Source organism: Mustelus asterias, unplaced genomic scaffold (genome assembly GCF_964213995.1).
Source record: "Mustelus asterias unplaced genomic scaffold, sMusAst1.hap1.1 HAP1_SCAFFOLD_2900, whole genome shotgun sequence".
In the NCBI taxonomy this organism is placed as follows: Eukaryota; Metazoa; Chordata; class Chondrichthyes; order Carcharhiniformes; family Triakidae; genus Mustelus; species Mustelus asterias.
The window spans coordinates 24,999-44,302 of NW_027592845.1; the positions used below are offsets into that span (position 1 = coordinate 24,999).

The following is a 19,304-nucleotide window of genomic DNA, read 5'->3' on the forward strand; positions in this document are numbered from 1 at the left end:
TGAAGTTACTGTGAAATTCCCCACACTCCGGCACCTGGTCGGGTCTATGCACCCTAACCAGCACGTCTTTCAGACTGTGGGAGGAAACCGGAGCACCCGGAGGGAACCCACACAGACATGGGGAGAACGTGCAGACTCCACACGGACAGTGACCCAAGCCAGGAATTGAACCCAGGTCCCAGGCGCTGTGAGGCAGCAGTGCTAACCACTGTGCCGCCCCAGGTATAGGAGAGAAATAAAACAGCCTGGGGGGCCGTGTTGAACTTCAAGAAAAGTTTTTATTCCACATTGAGGAGAGATGAACTCGGACCTGAAATCTCAGGTTGTTTGTGTGTTCTCTCTGCCCATCGTAGATTTGTACAGGCTATTATACTTTTCAGTGTCGCAAGGTTTTACATTATCATATTAATTCCTCGAGTTGGATACAAGGTGGTTCTTCTGATCTCATCATGCAAATACATTGTTCAGTACATCACTGCTAATTATTTCTCCGGACATCTCCCGCTTACCCGATTATAATGTCAAAGCGTTGTGTTTGCCCAACCGGTCTGCAACAATGTGTTACCAAAAGAGAAAAGGCTGGAAAATCTCAGCAGGTCTGGCAGCATCTGTAAGGAGAGAAAGGAGCTGACGTTTCGAGTCCAGATGACCCTTTGTCAAAGCTAAAAGGCAGAGAAGGTGGGAGATATTTATACTGCAGGGGGAGGGAATGAAAGATGAGTCGTAGCCACGGAAACCAGGGAAAAAGACTGCTAATGGCAGCCCACAGAGAGAATAAAGGGTGTGAATGGCCAAACGGCAGAGAAGCTATAAGCTGTGACAGATGAAGATGTGGGGGGGAATGGGACAGAGATAGAATGTAGAAAAGGGGAAGCGGGGGGAAGAAAAGGGAAGGGAAGAGGATGAAGTCAGGGGAATTTGCTTTTATACAATGATGTGTTAATTGCTCCCCCTCTCTGCTAGGTGATCATGTTTTCCAGAAGACAATGCCCTCCCTCGACTGTATGGAGCCTGGCTATCTTAAGGCCGGCTCTCCCAATGTCGTGATAACTCAGGAAGATCTCCTGCGTGTTACTATTGTTTGAAGTTGATAGCATGCAGTAATCATTATCTGTCAGCAGAGCAGGCCTTTAGCTGTCTGCGTTTCCTTCCCTCTCGTGAGGCCTGGCTCTCTGGGCTTGCTCTATGTAGCCCTGCATGCATTACACTGAAATCAAACAAAATATGAATGGACACCTAAATTAAAATATAAAAGACTTGATCCCCGATATTGCCCTGTAACATCAGGCAAAGCACGAGAACTGAGCTCGTCCAATCCGTTGCTTTTGAATTTTGTTGCTTTATCATCCTTGGACTGGCCCTTCCTACCACGGGGAGGTAATGGCCTAGTGGTATTATCGCTGCATCATTAATCCAGAAACTCAGCTAATGTTCTGGGGACCCAAGTTCAAATCCCGCCATAGCAGCTGGTGGAATTTGAATTCAATAAAAACACAATTGGTATTAAGAATCTACTGATGACCCCCATTGTCGATTGTCGGAAAAACCCATCCGGTTCACTAATGTCCTTTAGGGAAGGGAATCTGCCGACCTTACCCGGTCTGGCCTACATGTGACTCCAGAGCCACAGCAATGTGGTTGACTCTCAACTGCCCTCCAAGGGCAACTAGGGATGGGGCAATAAATGCTGGCCCAACCAGCGACACCCATGTCCCACGAATGAAAAACCGCGTCTCAAAATTAAACTGCAGCCACTAAATTGAATCAGGCGAGCAACTGTAGGGCTTCTCAGCCAGTTGATTACGGGTTCAAGTCCCAGAGCAGAGACTTGAGCACATGCACTGACTCTCCCATTTATGGTACTGAGGGAGTTTACTGCACTGTCAGGGGTGCTGTCTTACAGATGAGACGTTAAGCCAAGGTTTTGTAACCCCTCTGGGGTGATGTAAAAGATCCCATGGCACTATTGCAAGGAATTCTTTCCTTGGTGTCCTGGCCAATATTTGTCCTTCAGTCAGCATCGCTGAAGCAGACTATCTGTGCATAAGGCTGTTTTATGAGCTTGCTCTGTGTGGCTTTGCTGCTGTGTTTCCTGCTTGCAGTGACGTGACCTCAAAGTACCCCACTGCCTGTTAAACACTTGAATCATAGAATCCCTACGGTGCAGAAGGAGGCCATTCGGCCCATCGAGCCTGCACCAATCATAATCCCACCCAGGCCCTATCCCCTGTAACCCCCACACATTTACCCTGCTAATCCCCCTGACACTAGGGTCAATTTAGCACGGCCAATCAACCTAACCCGCACATCTTTGGACTGTGGGAGAAAACCGGAGCACCCGGAGGAAACCCACGCAAACACGGGGAGAACGTGCAGACTCCACACAGACAGTGACCTGAGGCCGGGGATCGAACCCGGGTCCCTGGCGCTGTGAGGCAGCAGTGCTAACCGCTGTGTCACCCATACATGGGTCCTGAGATGGTGCTATATAAATGTGAGTTTTCTTAATGTAGAACACAGGGAACAAAGAATCCAGCACAGGAACAGCCCCTTCGGCCCATCAAGCCTGCGCTGATATGCGGCTTCTATCCCTCTCTTTGCCTCCCATTCATGTGCCCATCAAGATGCGGCTTGAACATTGCTATCATGCCCGCTTCCACCACCTCCACTGGCAGCGCGTTCCAGGCACCCACCATCCTCTGTGTGAAAAACCTTCCCCGCACGTCACCCCTAAATTTACCTTGAACCCGCAACCTCGTGCAGTCGATCCTTCCACCCTGGGGAAAAAGCCTCTGACTGTCCACCCTGTCTATGCCTCTGATGTTGTAGACCTCTATCAGGTCTCCCCTCATCCTCCCTCTTTCTAGTGAAAACAATCGGAGTTTATCCAACCTCTCCTCATAGCCAACACTCTTGAGACCAGACAGCATCCTGGTGAACCTACCTTGCACCCTCTCCGAGGCTTCCACATCCTTCTGGTAGTTTGGTGAGTGATCATAGAACCCCTACAGGGCAGAAGGAGGCCATTCGGTCCATCGAGTCTGCACCGACAACAAACCCACCTCAGACCCGATCCCCGTAACCCCACATATTTACCCTGCTAATCCCTCTAACCTACACATCCCGGGACACTAAGGGGCAATTTAGCATGACCAATGAACGTCTTTTGGACTGTGGGAGGAAACCCACGCAGACACGGGGAGAATGTGCAAACTCCACACAGACGGTGACCCAAGGCCGGGAATCGAACCCGGGTCCCTGGCGCTGTGAGGCAGCAGTGCTAACCACTGTGCCACTGTGCCGCCCTGGGGTGAGCTTTGCTTTAGATCTAAAATGTGATGGGCCTGGTTCGGCGATGCTTTGTGCTCTCAATAAGAAAAGTATTCTGTTTCTGAGTGGTTGATGATAAAAATGTCTTTGAAATTTGTCCTGATGTGAGAGGTGAGGTTGATCCCGATCGCTGTTAGCTTTTCTAACGTGTGGCATTTGTGCAGGTGGCGGAGATTACGTTTAATTTCTGGTATCGGCTGGGCGAAACGCTCCATAAGATGAAGGATCCCTCGGTGAACCAGATCTTCCGACCGTATTTCCAGCGACTGACTCAGTCCCTCACCTTCCACTCCCAGATGGACCCTGATCACGTACGTTGCCCTGGATGAATAAGCGTGCAGGTTGGTTGGTGCGTACTCTGCCCCGAGCAGCGGGAAAGGGATGACGAACAACGCTGCCAGAAAAAGTGTAAAATCTTCTGTACTACTGGCCTCTGCCAAGACTGTCCAATACACCCCTGCCTTTTGCCTTTCAGTTACTTTACGGTTCCATTATTGGCAGAGGAAGAGCTTGGGGAAAGGGACATGATAATCCAGTGAGAATTAGCAGCAGGACCGGGGATTAGCTCAGTTTCGACGTCCTTTTAGGACCCTACAGTGCAGAAGGAGGCCATTCAGCCCATTGCGTCTGCACCAACACTCCGAAAGCACATCTTACCCAGCCCCCCCTCGTACTATCCCCGTAATGCCACACATTTACCCCACTAGTCCTCATAGCCTACACATCTTTGGACACTATGGGGCAATTTAGCATAGCCAATCTACCTAACCTGCACATCTGTGAACACTAAGGGGCAATTTAGCATGGCCAATCCACCTAACCTGCACATCTTTGGACACTAAGGGGCAATTTAGCATGGCCAATCCATCTGAACTGCACATCTCTTGGACACTAAGGGGCAATTTAGCATGACCAATCCATCTAACCTGCACATCTTTGGACACTAAGGGGCAATTTAGCATGGCCAATCCATCTAACCTGCACATCTTTGGACACTAAGGGGCAATTTAGCAAGGCCAATCCATCTGACCTTCACATCTTTGGACTGTGGGAGGAAACCAGAGCACCCGGAGGAAACCCACGCAGACACGGGGAGAATGTGCAAACTCCACACAGGCAGTGACCCAAGCCGGGTCCTTGGCGCTGTGAAGCAGCAGTGCTAACCACTGTGCCACCGTAAAGTTTATTTATTCGTCACAAGTAAGGCTTACATTAACACTGCAGTGAAATTCCCCGAGTCGCCACAGTCCAGTGCCTGTTCGGGTCAATGCCCCTAACTAGCGCATCTTTCAGAATGTGGGAGGAAACCAGAGCACCCGGAGGAAACCCACGCAGACATGGGGAGAACGTGCAGACTCCACGCAGTCACCCTGGGCCAGAATTGAACCCAGGTCCCTGGCCCTGTGAGGCAGCAGTGTTAACCACTGTGCCACTGCGGGGAATTTGGATTGTTCCCCAGTATGGAGGGTTTTGGGGTCCAGGTAGATTAGCTCAGTACAGACTTTCGTATTGGTGCTAACTGAACTGTTTCCCCCCAACAGGAGGGAGTGCTGGACGAGACGGATGATTTCTTCGAGTTCCGACTTCGGGTCTCTGATCTTCTAAAAGATATTATATTCCTAATAGGAGCCTCGGAGTTCTTCTCACGGGTGAGTAAGGGACAACCTGCCCGACCATTGATCACTGCAGGAAAGCAAAAACGCCCAGTAAGTAAAGCGAAACATTCAGAGACCCCGACGTCGCAGTTATCCAAGCCCTGAACTGCCCCCGTTTAAATGTTCAATCCACAAAACGACCAGTCCAGAATGTGCCTCCTCAAACATTTGCCGCCTTGCCCCACCGAGTGTTTAGTTTTGTGAATGAGTGCAGCGGATTTGACCCCGGGTTCTTCTGTTCCAGTTGTATTCGACGCTGAAGGATGGCAGCCCAGCCTGGGAGGAGACGGAAGCAGTTCTTTTCATCATGACAGCATTGGTGAAGAACTTAAACCCGTGAGTGTGAAATCTGGGGAGGCGTCTAGTGCTGTGCTGATCCCAGTTTGTGGCAGTGAGAGATTGAATTGTTTTTACTCTGTCTGAGCAAGCAATCAACTTAAATTCACGAGTAACTCCAGCATCCATCAAGGCGCGCACCTCTTTTGGGCAGTGGGGAGATGCTGAATTCAGTCTGTACGTGGTGGCACGGTGGTTAACACTGCTGCCTCACCAGGGACCCGGCTTCGATTCCAGCCTCGGGTGACTGTGTGGAGTCTGCACGCTCTCCCCGTGTCTGGGTGGGTTTCCTCCGGGTGCTCCGGTTTCCTCCCACAGCCCAAAGGTGTGCGGGTTAGGTGGATTGGCCATGCTAAATTGCCCCTTTAATGTCAAGGATTTAGCAGGGTAAATATGTCGGGTTACTGGGATAGGGTCTGGGTGGAATTGTCCCTTAGTTAACTTATCCCTTAGTGTTCAAAGATGTGCAGGTTAGGTGGATTGGCCATGCTAAATTGCTCCTTAGTGTCCCAAGATGTGTAGGTTGGGGGAGGGGGGGGGTGCGTTGCAGGGATAGGGTCTGGGTGAGATGCTCTGTCGGCGAGTCGGTGCAGGCTCAATGGGCCGAATGGCCTTCTGCACAGTGGGGATTCTTTGATTCTACAATACCCGTGATCAAATATCTTGCCGGTACTCACTATTCAGCCTTGCCTGCAAATGATGGCTACTTGGCTAAAATACTGAAGGGTACAAGCACTTGGGCAGCAAACCACCCCCCCCCCCCTCAGTAGGAGTGGACACCTTCAGGAAACATTGGGAGATGATTGATAGACGGGAAAAGCTGCCGGGCATCAATGAAATAAAAGCAAAACACTGGGGATGCTGGAAGTCTGACATAAAGATAGAAAATGCTCTAAAAACAGCAGGTCTATAAACAGCAGGTCTGGCAGCATCTGTGGGGAGACGAATGGTTAATGTTTCAAATCTATATGACTCTTCAGAGCGTAAATAAAAGCCTGCTTCGTTGGCTTGTTCTGGCAGTAGTTGGAAGATAAACTGGTTCGACGTGTTCTCCACTGAGCTGCCAGTGTGCATGCTGGTGATATTAACTTTGGCACCCGATGGGCTCAATGAGGCACTCTTTGTAATGAAGAAAGTGGTTAGCACTGCTGCCTCAACAGCTCCAGGGCCCCAGGCTTGATTCCGGTCTCGGGTCACTGTGTGGAATTTGCGCCTTCTCCCCGTGTCTGCGTGGGTTTCCTCCGGGAGTCATAGAGGTTTACAGCACGGAGGCAGGCCCTTCGGCCCAACTTGTCCATGCCGCCCAGTTTTTAACCACTAAGCTAGTCCCATTTGCCCGTGTTTGGCCCATATCCCTCTATACCCGTGTAACTGCCTAAATGCTTTTTAAAAGACAGAAATTGTATCGGCCTCTACTACTACCTGTGGCAGCCCGTTCCAGACACTCACCATCCTCTGTGTGAAAGAATTGCCCCTCTGGACCCTTTAGTATCTCTCCCCTCTCACCTTAAACCTATGCCCTCTAGTGTTAAACTCCCCTACTTAGCTGCAAAGTGCTTTGAGACATCTGTCCTGAGTAATGTCTGTGGAGTGGGATTTGAGCACGCAAACTTCTGTCTTTGAGGGATACCGCAACACCAACATTGTGCCAAAGGTATTTGAGAAAGGGCCACATAATAGACTCATTAGCAAACTTGAAGCCCGTGGGATTAAAGGGGTAGTGACAGCGAATTTGGCCAAGAGACAGAAAATGGTGAAGGCTGTTTGTCAGACTGGAGGGAAACGAGCAGTGGTACCGCCCTGGGTTCAGAATGAGGACGCCACTGCTCATGTTGATATATTTTAATGGCCTCGGGTGGTCTGGTTTCCTCCCACAATCCAAAGATAGAATCGTAGAATCCAGACAGTGCCATTTGGCCATTGAACCTGCACAGCAATAATCCCACCCGGGCCCTATCCCCGTATTTACTCTGATAATCCTCCTAACACTAAGGATCAATTTAACCTGGCCAATCAACCTAACACGCACATCTTTGGACTGTGGGAGGAAACCGGAGCACCCGGAGGAAACCCACACAGACACGGGGAGAATGTGCAAACTCCGCACAGACAGTGACCCAAGCTGGGAATTGAACCCGGGTCCCTGGCGCTGTGAGGTGGCAGTGCTAACCACCGTGCAGGTTAGGTGGATTGGCTGTGCTAAATTGCCCCTGAGTATCCTTAAATTATGCAGATTAGGTGGATTGACCGTGGGAAATGTGTGGAGTTACGGGGGATAGGGCAGGGGGCCTGGGTGGATACTCTCTGAGAGTTGGTACAGACTTGATGGGCCAAATGGTCTATGACTCTGATTTTCTTTCCCATGTAGGGAAAAGGAGCAGAAGCTGGGGGATGTCGTTCAGGCTGTGATCAGCCTCCCTGACAATACACACTTAGCGGTGCAGCATTCCGGAGTCCAGTTGTTGGGTGAGATGGGAGAATACATCAACAATAATGTGCAATGTCTAGGTCAGTAACTTCTTTGCCCTTCTCTTCCCCACCACCCTGTACCATTGACTGTGTGTGTGTGTGTTGCACGTGAGTGCATGTGTGTTGTGCGTATGTGTGTTGCACATGCCCATGCATGTGTTTTGTGCATGGGTGTGTTGCACGTGTGCACACATGCGGGTGTGTTGCACATGTGTGCACACATGCATGTATGTTGTGCGTGTGCTGCACGTGTGCACATGCATGCGTGTTGTGTGTGTGTTGCACATGTGTGCACATGCATGTGTGTTGCACATGTGTGCACATGCATGTGTTGCACATGTGTGCACATGCATGTGTGTTGCACATGTGTGCACATGCATGTGTTGTGCATGTTGCACATGCATGTGTGTTGTGCGTGTTGCACATGTGTGCACATGCATGTGTTGTGTGTGTTGCACGTGCCGATGTGTTGTACGCGTGCGTGCATGTGTGTAGCTCGTGTGCATGCAAGTGTGTGTGTTTGCATTGCTCCTAAGCCAATACCAGGCTTGGCTCATTCACTCGAAGGGACACATTGTGTTGTGGTAACCTCCGTCCTCTTTACCTCCCTGAGCTGTGTTTCCCTGAGGACGTACGGTCGAGCAGGCTATTACCATGTGAGGGATTGGTGGCGCTGTCTCTGCTTTCTGCACCTTGACTCAGTGCCTTGTGTACAGCAGCACTGTGCCTGCCTCTGTGTGCCACATTGATGGCGTTGAGGCTATCTCCAACCTATGGCAGCGACTAACTGCGCAGTGAAAATCAGGAAAATCCCCGGCTTGGGGACTGGGTAGCGCTGAGTTGGCAGGAACAGTTGTTAAGATATTACAGTTGTTCTCTCTGCTGCTGCCTCACTTTAGTCAGAGTTTTCTCTCCTGGCGACTGTCCGGGAAACTGCACATCCGATAATGACACTAGGCCATCGCTCCCTCTCAGTTTGGCCAGTGTTGCAATGCGGCCTTAACCAGCCTTGGCTCAAGTGTCTAAAGAAAGCAGATTATTCTCGAATGCTCCAAGCGATCGATTAGGGTGATCAAAGCCCTCAGTTAGATTGTCCTGTTACCCAGAGTCAATCGTCCCGCCACGTGGTGTTTGCACATGGTTCCCAGCGCGAGTTGTAAATCGCGAGTGCAGCGTTCTTGTCCGTGCAAGAGCAGGGACTTCTCAAAATACTCTGCCTCCTAATCTTCCCCTAGCCCTGAAAATAACAGGGCGACAGGGTGGCACAGTGGTTAGCACTGCTGCCTCACAGCGCCAGGGACCCGGGTTCGATTCCCGGCTCAGGTCACTGTCTGTGCGGAGTCTGCACATTCTCCCCGTGTCTGCGTGGGTTTCCTCCGGGTGCTCCGGTTTCCTCCCACAGTCTGAAAGACATGCTGGTTAGGGTGCATTGACCCGAACAGGTGCAGGAATGTAGCGACCAGGGGAATTTCACAGTAACTTCATTGCAGTGTTAATGCCTTACTTGTGACTAATAAATAAACTTTAATAACAGATTGCCCACTCAGTCATCGTACTGCCTCTGTACTGAAATGCTGCCTGATTTGCTTACATAAGAAGTCATAATATCCAGCAATTGATTGTACGTGACGCACCTTCGGCATCCCAAGAGAAGATAAGGCATCGTATATCTGTTATCTCTCTTTCTATCAGTTCCCCTTTCATTTCCCACAGTCCAGAAGCATTGGGGCCGTTTGCAACACTCGACTTCTCGGGTCATTTGCCACAGTCTGTAGCAGCAGCAGCTAAATGTGGGGCTTGCTGCTTCGGACTCAACACCGTACTGCCACAGTGCGTGTCACCACTCAGCCGAAAATCCCTCCTGCTCGGCAGGGTGGAAAGTTGTGGCGGTTGATGCAGGAGGACAGCGTTCCCGGGGCCTGACGTTTTATCGATTTTTTTTTTTTTTTTCCCCCCTCCCCAGAACCGGTGCTGAATTTCCTGACCCAGCGATTGAAGCAGAAGGAGTTGGCGAACGCAGCGGCCAATTCGATCCAGAACGTCTGCGCCATGTGCAGCGACGCCATGACGCGGCACTTTGAGGGGCTGCTGCAGGTCGCCTCGTCCCTGGACGCCCTCCCCGTTTCGCACGACTCCTCCATCGGACTCCTCCGAGGTACGGTACGCGCTGGAGATCTCTCGCCCTGGTAAGCAGCACGAGACGGCCGCGCCTCACTCGGGACGTGAGGACGGAACAGGAGATGTTGACCCAATGGGCGGAGGGAAAGATAAAGCAGAAAATAAAAACAAAATACTGCGGATGCTGGAAATCTGAACGTGACCCTAACTCGTCACGAGGGCGGCACAGTGGTTAGCACTGCAGCCTCGCAGCGTCAGGGAACTGGGTTCGATTCCCAGCTTGGGTCACTGTCTGTGCGGAGTTTGCACGTTCTCCCCCCGTGTCTGTGTGGGTTTCCTCCGGGTGCTCCGGTTTCCTCCTACAGTCTGAAAGACGTGCTAGTTGGGTGCTAAATTCTCCCTCAGTGTAACCCGAACAGGCGCCGGAGTGTGGCCACTAGGGGATTTTCACAGTAACTTCATTGCAGTGTTAATGTAAGTCTACTTGTGACACTAATAAATAAACTTTAAACTAATTCGTGTGAGCACGGCTGCGGATGCTATGTGCTGACTGCGTTTGCCCACGAGAGCGATGTTTATTGTAGATTACCCCTGGAATGAAAGCAAAATACAGCCACGGCTAGAAATCTGAAATAATATCATAACATGCTGCAAACACTTAACCAGTCAGGCAGCTTCCGCTATCAGCAGGATCAGAAGATCTTGTCGACGGGAATAGCCAGAAAATCCAACCCTCTGTTTCTCTCCCCACAGACGCCGCCAGACCTGCTGAGTTTTCCCGGCATTTTCTGTTTTTATTTCAGATTTCCAGCATCCAACAATATCTCGTTTTTTATTTTCTGCTCAACTTTTCCTCCGTCCATTGGGTAAATATTTCCTGTTGCGTTTTAGTTCCTGTAGCGCTGTAAATCCTCGACTCGGTTGCTGTGCTGATGCTTTACATTATGGGGCAACACTGTACTAATACCGATACACCAGGAGACAAATGCTTACGCGCGCACAAAGGCATCCTTGCACGCACCACACGCATGTGCGTGGGCACATATGTGCCCTTGCACGCAAGCACACCCAGCACATGACTGCACACATGCGATGCACACACGCATGTACACACACTCGCACGCAATCTCACACACACGCGCGTGCGTGCGTCCACTCACACGCACACAGTTGAATATCACTGGTTGCTAACATTGTGATCAGCGTCACCTCAATTCCCCTAACCTGCACATCTTTGAACACTAAGGGGCAATTTAGCATGGCCAATCCACCTAACCTGCAGCATTGTCTGAAATAGATTAGAAATTAACTTGTTGAGTCCAACAATATTTCTGAAATAACAGAGTTCCTATTAAGGCCCCGAAACCACTCCAAAAATCTGTGGAAAGTGTGAGAATGTGTAGAGTAAAAAGATATTGCATTTCCCTTTCGCAGCTGATAAAACCACGGCCTGGACTTCAAACTGATATATCACTTTTATTTCTTCCCTGCTCTCCCACTTTTCCGACCCAACTCTTTTCCCACTCCCCTATTTACCTTCCCTGTTTCTTTTTTGTTCTCCTCTAATTGACTACTTTTGAATTGGTATTGCTTCCAGCTTTGTAGCTGAATTTAGTTTGGGTGTTATTACTAAGCCGCATAAATGCAGGTTTCCCCTAACCTGCACATCTTGGGACAATTTAGCATGGCCAACCCACCGAATCTGCACATCTTTGGACACTAAGGGGCAATTTAGCATGGCCAATCCACCTAACCTGCACATCTTTGGACACTAAGGGGCAATTTAGCATGGCCAATCCACCTAACCTGCACATCTTTGGACACTAAGGGGCAATTTAGCATGGCCAATCCCCCTAACCTGCACATCTTTGGACACGAAGGGGCAATTTAGCATGGCCAATCCCCCTAACCTACACATTTTTGGACACTAAGGGGCAATTTAGCATGGCCAATCCACCTAACCTACACATTTTTGGACACTAAGGGGCAATTTAGCATGGCCAATCCACCTAACCTACACATTTTTGGACACTTTAGAAGGGGCAATTTAGCATGGCCAATCCACCTAATCGGCACATCCTTGGACACTAAGGGGCAATTTAGCATGGCCTATCCACCTAACCTACACATTTTTGGACACTTTAGAAGGGGCAATTTAGCATGGCCAATCCACCTAATCTGCACATCTTTGGACACTAAGGGGCAATTTAGCATGGCCAATCCACCTAACCTGCACATCTTTGGACACTAAGGGGCAATTTAGCATGGCCAATCCACCTAACCTACACATTTTTGGACACTTTAGAAGGGGCAATTTAGCATGGCCAATCCACCTAATCTGCACATCTTTGGACACTAAGGGCCAATTTAGCATGGCCAATCCACCTAACCTACACATCTGTGGACACTAAGGGGCAATTTAGCATGGCCAATCCACCGAACCTGCACAGGATCCCTGGGGTGGAAGAGGGTTAAATGTGGTAAGCTTCCAGCTCCTGATCGGTGTCGCTGGAGCCTTGTTGGAGGGCCTGTGCTGCACGTCGTTTCTACAGCCAACTCGTACTTGCCCATGAAGAAATGACCAGTCTGGGTCTAACACCAAGCTGCCCCTTAAAGCAAAGTGTCAGAGCGAGTCAATACTCTTGTCAGCTTGTGAACGTGACTTTTTTGTGGAATGCTGTGTTCGGTGGGGGTAATGTCAGCCGCCGTATTGTACATTGACGAGCTCTACTTCATTCCCACCCAGGCATCTCCTTGGTGCTGGCTCGGATGCCATCAGACAAGATGGAAGAGGCCTTCCAGCGGCTTTGTTCCATGCAGGTCACGGCTCTGAAGAAAGTAAGGAAAGTCTCGATGTGCAGTTTTATTTTATTAATATATACTCTTCCATGGGATGTGGGCGTCGCTGGCTAGGCCAGCATTTGTTGCCCATCCCTCATTGCCCTTGAACTGAATTGCTCTTTAGGCCATTTCGGAGGGCAGTTAAAAGTTGACCGCATTGCTGTGGTTCTGAAGTCAAACCAGGTGGAATTTTACAACAATCGGTATTGGTTTCGAGGTCTGAAACTTGCTTTCAATTCCAGATTTTATCAACTAGATTGATTTGCATCAGCAGCCGTGGTGGGATTTGAACCTGTGTCCTCGTAACATTAGCCTGGACTTCTGAACCACTGACCCAGTGACAATACCACTATGCACCATCTACCTGCAATTTTATTCTACTTTTTATTCATTCACGGGACATGGGTGTCGCTGGGCCAGCATTTATTGCCCATCCCCAGTTGCCCTTGGAGGGCAGTTGAGATTCAACCACATTCCTGTGGTCTGGAGTCACATGTAGGCCAGACCGGGGTAAGGACAGCAGATTTCCGTCCCTAAAGGGACATTAGTGAACCAGATGGGTTTTTCCGACAATCGACAATGGTTTCATGGTCATCAGTAGATTCTTAATTCCAGATATTTTTTATTGAATTCAAATTCCACCATCTGCCATGGCGGGATTCGAACCCGGGTCTCCCAGAACATGAGCTGAGTTTCTGGATTAATAGTGTAGCGATAATACCACCAGGCCATCGCCTCCCTTATTAAATGCTATGCGAGTTAGCTCCCCCTCTTTGATCAAACAGTAAAATCTCTTGAGAATTGCGTTTCACTTGCGCCTCTTCCAATTTGATCTATTGCATTCGCTGCTCCCAATGTGGTCTCCTCTATATCGGAGAGACCAAGCGTAGACTGGGTGATCGCTTTGCTGAGCACCTTCGGTCTGTGCACAGTCAGGACTCTGACCTTCCGGTTGCTGCCATTTTAACACACGATCCTGCTCCCATGCCCACATGTCTGTCCTTGGCCTGCTGCAATGTTCCAGTGAAGCTCAACGCAAACTGGAGGAACAGCATCTCAGCTTCCGGCTGGGTACTTTACAACCTTCCAGCCTCAACATCGAATTCAACAACTTCAGATGATTCGCTCTACCCCACCTCGAGCCCTTTGTTTTCATTCTATTTTGTTTAATTTTTTACTGTTCTCTACCTTTTATTGCCTTTCTTCATTTTTCTCCCCCCTCCCCCCCCCACTCTTTCCCCCACTTCATCCCCATCCCTTACCTTTTCTCCCCCCCCACCGCTTCCCCTTTTCTACATTCTACCTCTGTCCCATTCCCCCTCCCTCCCCTCCACATCTCCATCTGTCACAGCATCTCTGCCGTTTGGCCATTCACACCCTTTATTCTCTCTGTGGGCTGCCATTAGCAGCCTTTCCCCCTGGTTTCTGTGGCTATGACTCATCTTTCATTCCCTCCCCCTGCAGTATAAATATCTCCCACTTTCTAGGCCTTTTAACTTTGACAAAGGGTCATCTGGACTCGAAACGTCAGCTCTTTTCTCTCCTTACAGACGCTGCCAGACCTGCTGAGATTTTCCAGCATTTTCTCTTTTGGTCTTGAGAATTGAGATTGGCTGGCTTTAACAGACTGACTCAGTTGGCCGAATGGTATTATCGCGAGATTATTCATCCAGAAATTCAGCAAATGTTCTGGGGAGCCGGGTTCGAATCCCGCCACTGCAGATGGTGAAATTTGAATTCAATAAAAAATATCTGGAACTAAGGATCTACTGATGACCATGTAACCATTATCAATTGTCGGAAAAATCCATCTGGTTCACTAAATGTCCTTTAGGGAAGGAAATCTGCCATCCTTATCCGGTCTGGCCTACTTGTGTTTGAGCCTCTTGGTTGCTGTGAAGGAGACGTGAATTCTGCTTCATAAAATACCTTTTTCCTTGATCCAACTCCACACACAGTTCACCACCAAACAGTGCCACCTGTGGCCCCCTTTATGTATCTGTGACTTCTATTGAATAATTGACATCAAATTAGAACTTAATTGGAAAGTCTGTTCACCCTTTCTAACACACGTGACTCCAGAGCCACAGCAATGTGGTTGACTCTCAATTCCCTCCAAGGGCATCTAGGAACGGGCAATAAATGCTGGCCCAGCCGGCGACGCCCATGTCCCACGAATTAATAAAATAATCTGGTGAGATTGCACAATTTGTGGGCCACTTGCTTTTGCTGGCGTTTCTCACCCTTTCCCGTTTCCCTCCGCTTGCCCGGAGAGAAGAAGGAAGTGAAACAACCTCCTATACAAAGGGGAAAGGTCGGGATTTGCCCCATTCTTGATGGAGGAGGGTAGTGTAGTGAGAGTTCTGTGAGTGACTCCTAACCCCTCCCGTTGCCAGGGGTCTGGATTGGCTCATGTTGCGGTACCTCTGGTGTGTTTGGATGCTGTTGTTAGGCGAGTGTTGAACCCCCCACTTTTCTGTCTTTTCAAAGCTGTTGACATCCGAACAGACCAATGGCATCACGGCAGACCCAGCAGTGTGGTTGGATAGACTGGCAGCAATATTCAGGTACAGCCTCCTTGCTTATTGTTGTCTGTATAGCTGAAGAGACTAGTTGAGGCACTTGACTCTAAGGTGAAGGAATCTTGCTGGCAACCAAACCAGGGGTTTCTATCCACCTGCACATAAGAACATAAGAAATAGGAGCAGGAGTAGGCCATCTAGCCCCTCGAGCCTGCCCCGCCATTCAATAAGATCATGGCTGATCTGACGTGGATCAGTACCACTTACCCGCCTGATCCCCATAACCCTTAATTCCCTTACCGCTCAGGAATCCATCCATCCGCGCTTTAAACATATTCAGCGAGGTAGCCTCCACCACCTCAGTGGGCAGAGAATTCCAGAGATTCACCAGCCTCTGGGAGAAGAAGTTCCTCCTCAACTCTGTCTTAAACCGACCCCCCTTCATTTTGAGGCTGTGTCCTCTAGTTTTAACTTCCTTACTAAGTGGAAAGAATCTCTCCGCCTCCAACCTATCCAGCCCCCGCATTATCTTATAAGTCTCCATAAGATCCCCCCTCATCCTTCTAAACTCCAACGAGTACAAACCCAATCTCCTCAGCCTCTCCTCATAATCCAAACCCCTCATCTCCGGTATCAACCTGGTGAACCTTCTCTGCACTCCCTCCAATGCCAATATATCCCTCCTCATATAAGGGGACCAATACTGCACACAGTATTCCAGCTGCGGCCTCACCAATGCCCTGTACAGGTGCATCAAGACATCTTTGGACTGTGGGAGGAAACCAGAGCACCCAGAGGAAACCCACACGGGGAGAACGTGCAAACTCCACACAGACAGTGTGGAGTTTGCACGGGAATCGAACCCGGGTCCCCGGGTGCTGTGAGGCAGCAGTGCTCACCACTCTGCCGCCCCAAAAGTGCCTTATTGGCTGCGAAACACTTTGATTCATCCTGAGATTACGGGCAGGATTATCCGGCCGCGCTCAGCCCGAAACCAGGAGATCCTCACCAAAGTCAAAGCACCCTTGGGTGTTCCGTGTCGCGCCCCACTCCCGTGGCGGGTGGGATGGGGAAATTCCCCCCATGAGCTCAATGTAAAGTTCTTCCTTTTAACATGTAAAACTAGCTGCAAAGTATCAGATTTGTAAGGTTTGGCTAATTTTCTGCGGTTGGTTTATATTTTTGAGAAAATGTAATGCCTGTACAATCTTAAGACACTCCCCCCTCCCCTGTTTCTTCAGAAGGAATTCTCCAAATGCAGAGAATAAAAATATAACAAAACTTCAGCTTATAAATCAATAAAAGGGTTTAGTAAAGAAACGTCATTACTCCAAACTTGGGGCCTCGCCCTAGGCCAATCCAAGCGCCTCACAATTCCAAACAGGTTCTTATTTATAGTGAGTCAGCTGACCATCACATCATTCTGTAATTGGTTCCATGGGTTTTGTGGGTCAGCTGATCCTTACAGCTTGTTACCATTGGTCACAATGCGTCCAGTACAAAGTTGTCACCGGTTACATTCTAACATCGCCGCCACCACCTCCATCTCACTCCTGTTCTCCTCTTATACTGACAGACACACGAACGCGACGGTGGGAGAAGGGAGGCCACACCCCTGTCAGAAGGTTATCCAAGAGGTAAGAAATTTCCTCGTCCGCCGTTGCCCGAAAGCCTTTTCGGAAAGGCTGGGCGCTCCACTGGCCAAGAGATGGGGAAATCGAAAGGGGAAAGTGCTGGAAGCGCAGGCCCGGTCCGTCCGCTGCTGAATGCAGTTCATGCTCTGGGTTGCGGGGCCCTTCGTCAGAGCACAGGGCCTGCCTGACATGCCAATCCGTCTTCCTTATGCTCTGCTATTCCAGCATTTTTACGTCTGGGATTCCGCCATGTTTGTCCTAGTCAGAGGGGGGAGCGGGGCTTGTTTTGCAGGCGTAGACCCTCTGGTTAACTGTTCATGCAGTAAGAAGTTTAACAACGCCAGGTTAAAGTCCCAACAGGTTTATTTGGTAGCAAAAGCCGCACAAGCTTTCGGAGCGCACTCACCTGAAGAAGGGGCTTAAGGTTCCGAACTTGACGTTGGTGGCAGCTAGGAAAATATTCCTTGGCTCTAGAAATTCTTTGTCATGAAAACTGCAAAGCATTTCAGAGTCTGTTTACATTTCAGACTGAGAATTGGTCGTGATTCCCCAATAAACGCTTTTTTATTCCCTTGAAAGCGGACTTTCACGATATCGTTTCCACTTGCAGATCTGGCCGGTGATTTCCGAAACTCTGTACAGACATCAGGCCGATAATCGGATGGCAGAGCGTTGCTGTCGATGCCTGCGATTCGCGATCAGATGTGTGGGGAAAGGCTCTGCAATGTTGATTCAGCCCCTGGTATCTCAGGTGCGTGTCCAATGCACGTATTAGCACATTCTGTTTTGGCTCCCGTACTGCGGGGGATGAATAACAAGCTGACTGCTGTTTGACGCACAGAGAGGGGCAACTCCCTCTGAAACAGGTGGAGCAGAATCCTGGGCAATTTTGGACACTGGCTATTACAGGTTGCCTGTGTAGGCACTAGTCATGAGGACAAAAGCAGAATACCGCGGATGCTGGAATCTGACACGAAAATAGAAGAGGCCGGAAAGTTTCGGCAGGTCCGACAGCATCTGTGGAGAGAGAATAGAGCCAACGTTTCGAGCCTGGATGACTCTCCGTCAGAGCTGAAGGCAAAGAAAATAGGATGAGATTTATACTGTGTTGGGTTTGGGGTGTCATAGACAAAGGGAATGTAAATGGCGGTGATAAAGGCCAGGCATGGTGCTAATAGCGTCCTTTAAGAGATTGGAATGTGTAAATAGCAGAACAAAGGACAACCTGAGGTATGTGGCAGATGACCCTAGTTGGGGGGTGGTCGGCGGAGGGGGAGATACAAGATGGAAAGTAAGATTTAGAAGTGGACAAATGAAACGACGGAAGAAATTAAGATTAGAAATACTAAGAATGTAAAGTAATAAAATGGATTAATAAGATAAAAAGAAATCATAGAAATCATAGAAACCCTACAGTGCAGAAGGAGGCCATTCGGCCCATCGAGTCTGCACCAACCACAATCCCACCCAGGCCCTACCCCCACATATTTACCCGCTAATCCCTCTAACCTACGCATCTCAGGACTCTAAGGGGCAATTTTTAACCTGGCCAATCAACCTAACCCGCACATCTTTGGACTGTGGGAGGAAACCGGAGCACCCGGAGGAAACCCACGCAGACACGAGGAGAATGTGCAAACTCCACACAGACAGTGACCCGAGCCGGGAATCGAACCCGGGACCCTGGAGCTGTGAAGCAGCAGTGCTAACCACTGTGCTAAATGAAGTAAAATAAATGGAAATGGGGTGGAGGTGGAGGAGCTAGTTCATGCTCTGAAGTTGTTGAACTCAGTGTTCAGTCCAGGATCTGTAAAGTGCCTAATTGGAAGATCATAGCATCCCTACAGTGGCCCATCGAGTCTGTAGCGACCACAATCCCCATCCTCGTAACCTCACATATTTATCCTGCTAATCCCCCTGACACTAAAGGGCAGCACGGTAGCACAGTGGTTAGCACTGCTGCTTCACAGCTCCAGGGACCTGGGTTCGATTCCCGGCTCGGGTCACTGCCTGTGTGGAGTTTGCACATTCTCCTCGTGTCTGCGTGGGTTTCCTCCGGGTGCTCCGGTTCCCTCCCACAGTCCAAAGATGTGCGGGTTAGGTTGATTGGCCATGATAAAATTGCCCTTCGTGTCCTGAGATGCGTAGGTTAAAGGGATTAGTGGGTAAAATATATGGGGGTAGGGCCTGGGTGGGATTGTGGTTGGTGCAGACTTGATGGGCCGAATGGCCTCTTCCTGGGCTGTAGGGTTTCTATGATTTCTAACGGGCAATTTAGCATGGCCAACCCACCGAATCTGCACATCTTTGGACACTAAGGGGCAATTTAGCATGGCCAATCCACCTAACCTGCACATCTTTGGACACTAAGGGGCAATTTAGCATGGCCAATCCCCCTA

At 49.6% G+C, this 19,304-nt stretch overlaps 1 protein-coding gene across 2 annotated transcripts in view; it reads left to right on the forward strand.

Moving 5' to 3' along the window:
* LOC144490127 (transportin-3-like) overlaps nucleotides 1-18,424 on the forward strand; it is a 38,028-nt gene extending 19,604 nt beyond the window's left edge. The window contains exons 8-16 of one of the 2 annotated variants that reach the window (XR_013497160.1): nucleotides 3,495-3,641; nucleotides 4,872-4,979; nucleotides 5,230-5,321; nucleotides 7,690-7,829; nucleotides 9,754-9,976; nucleotides 12,655-12,746; nucleotides 15,240-15,316; nucleotides 16,848-16,908; nucleotides 17,516-17,578. Coding sequence is in view for 1 of the 2 variants with exons in the window: in XM_078207935.1 (XP_078064061.1) it covers nucleotides 3,495-3,641; nucleotides 4,872-4,979; nucleotides 5,230-5,321; nucleotides 7,690-7,829; nucleotides 9,754-9,945; nucleotides 12,655-12,746; nucleotides 15,240-15,316; nucleotides 16,848-16,908; nucleotides 17,516-17,680 (1,074 nt within the window). In the remaining variant the exon portion in view is untranslated. Of the gene's footprint in view, nucleotides 1-3,494; nucleotides 3,642-4,871; nucleotides 4,980-5,229; nucleotides 5,322-7,689; nucleotides 7,830-9,753; nucleotides 9,977-12,654; nucleotides 12,747-15,239; nucleotides 15,317-16,847; nucleotides 16,909-17,515 lie in introns of both variants that reach the window. The other variant, XM_078207935.1, reaches the window with a different exon arrangement.
* The last annotated feature ends 880 nt before the right edge of the window (nucleotides 18,425-19,304 follow it).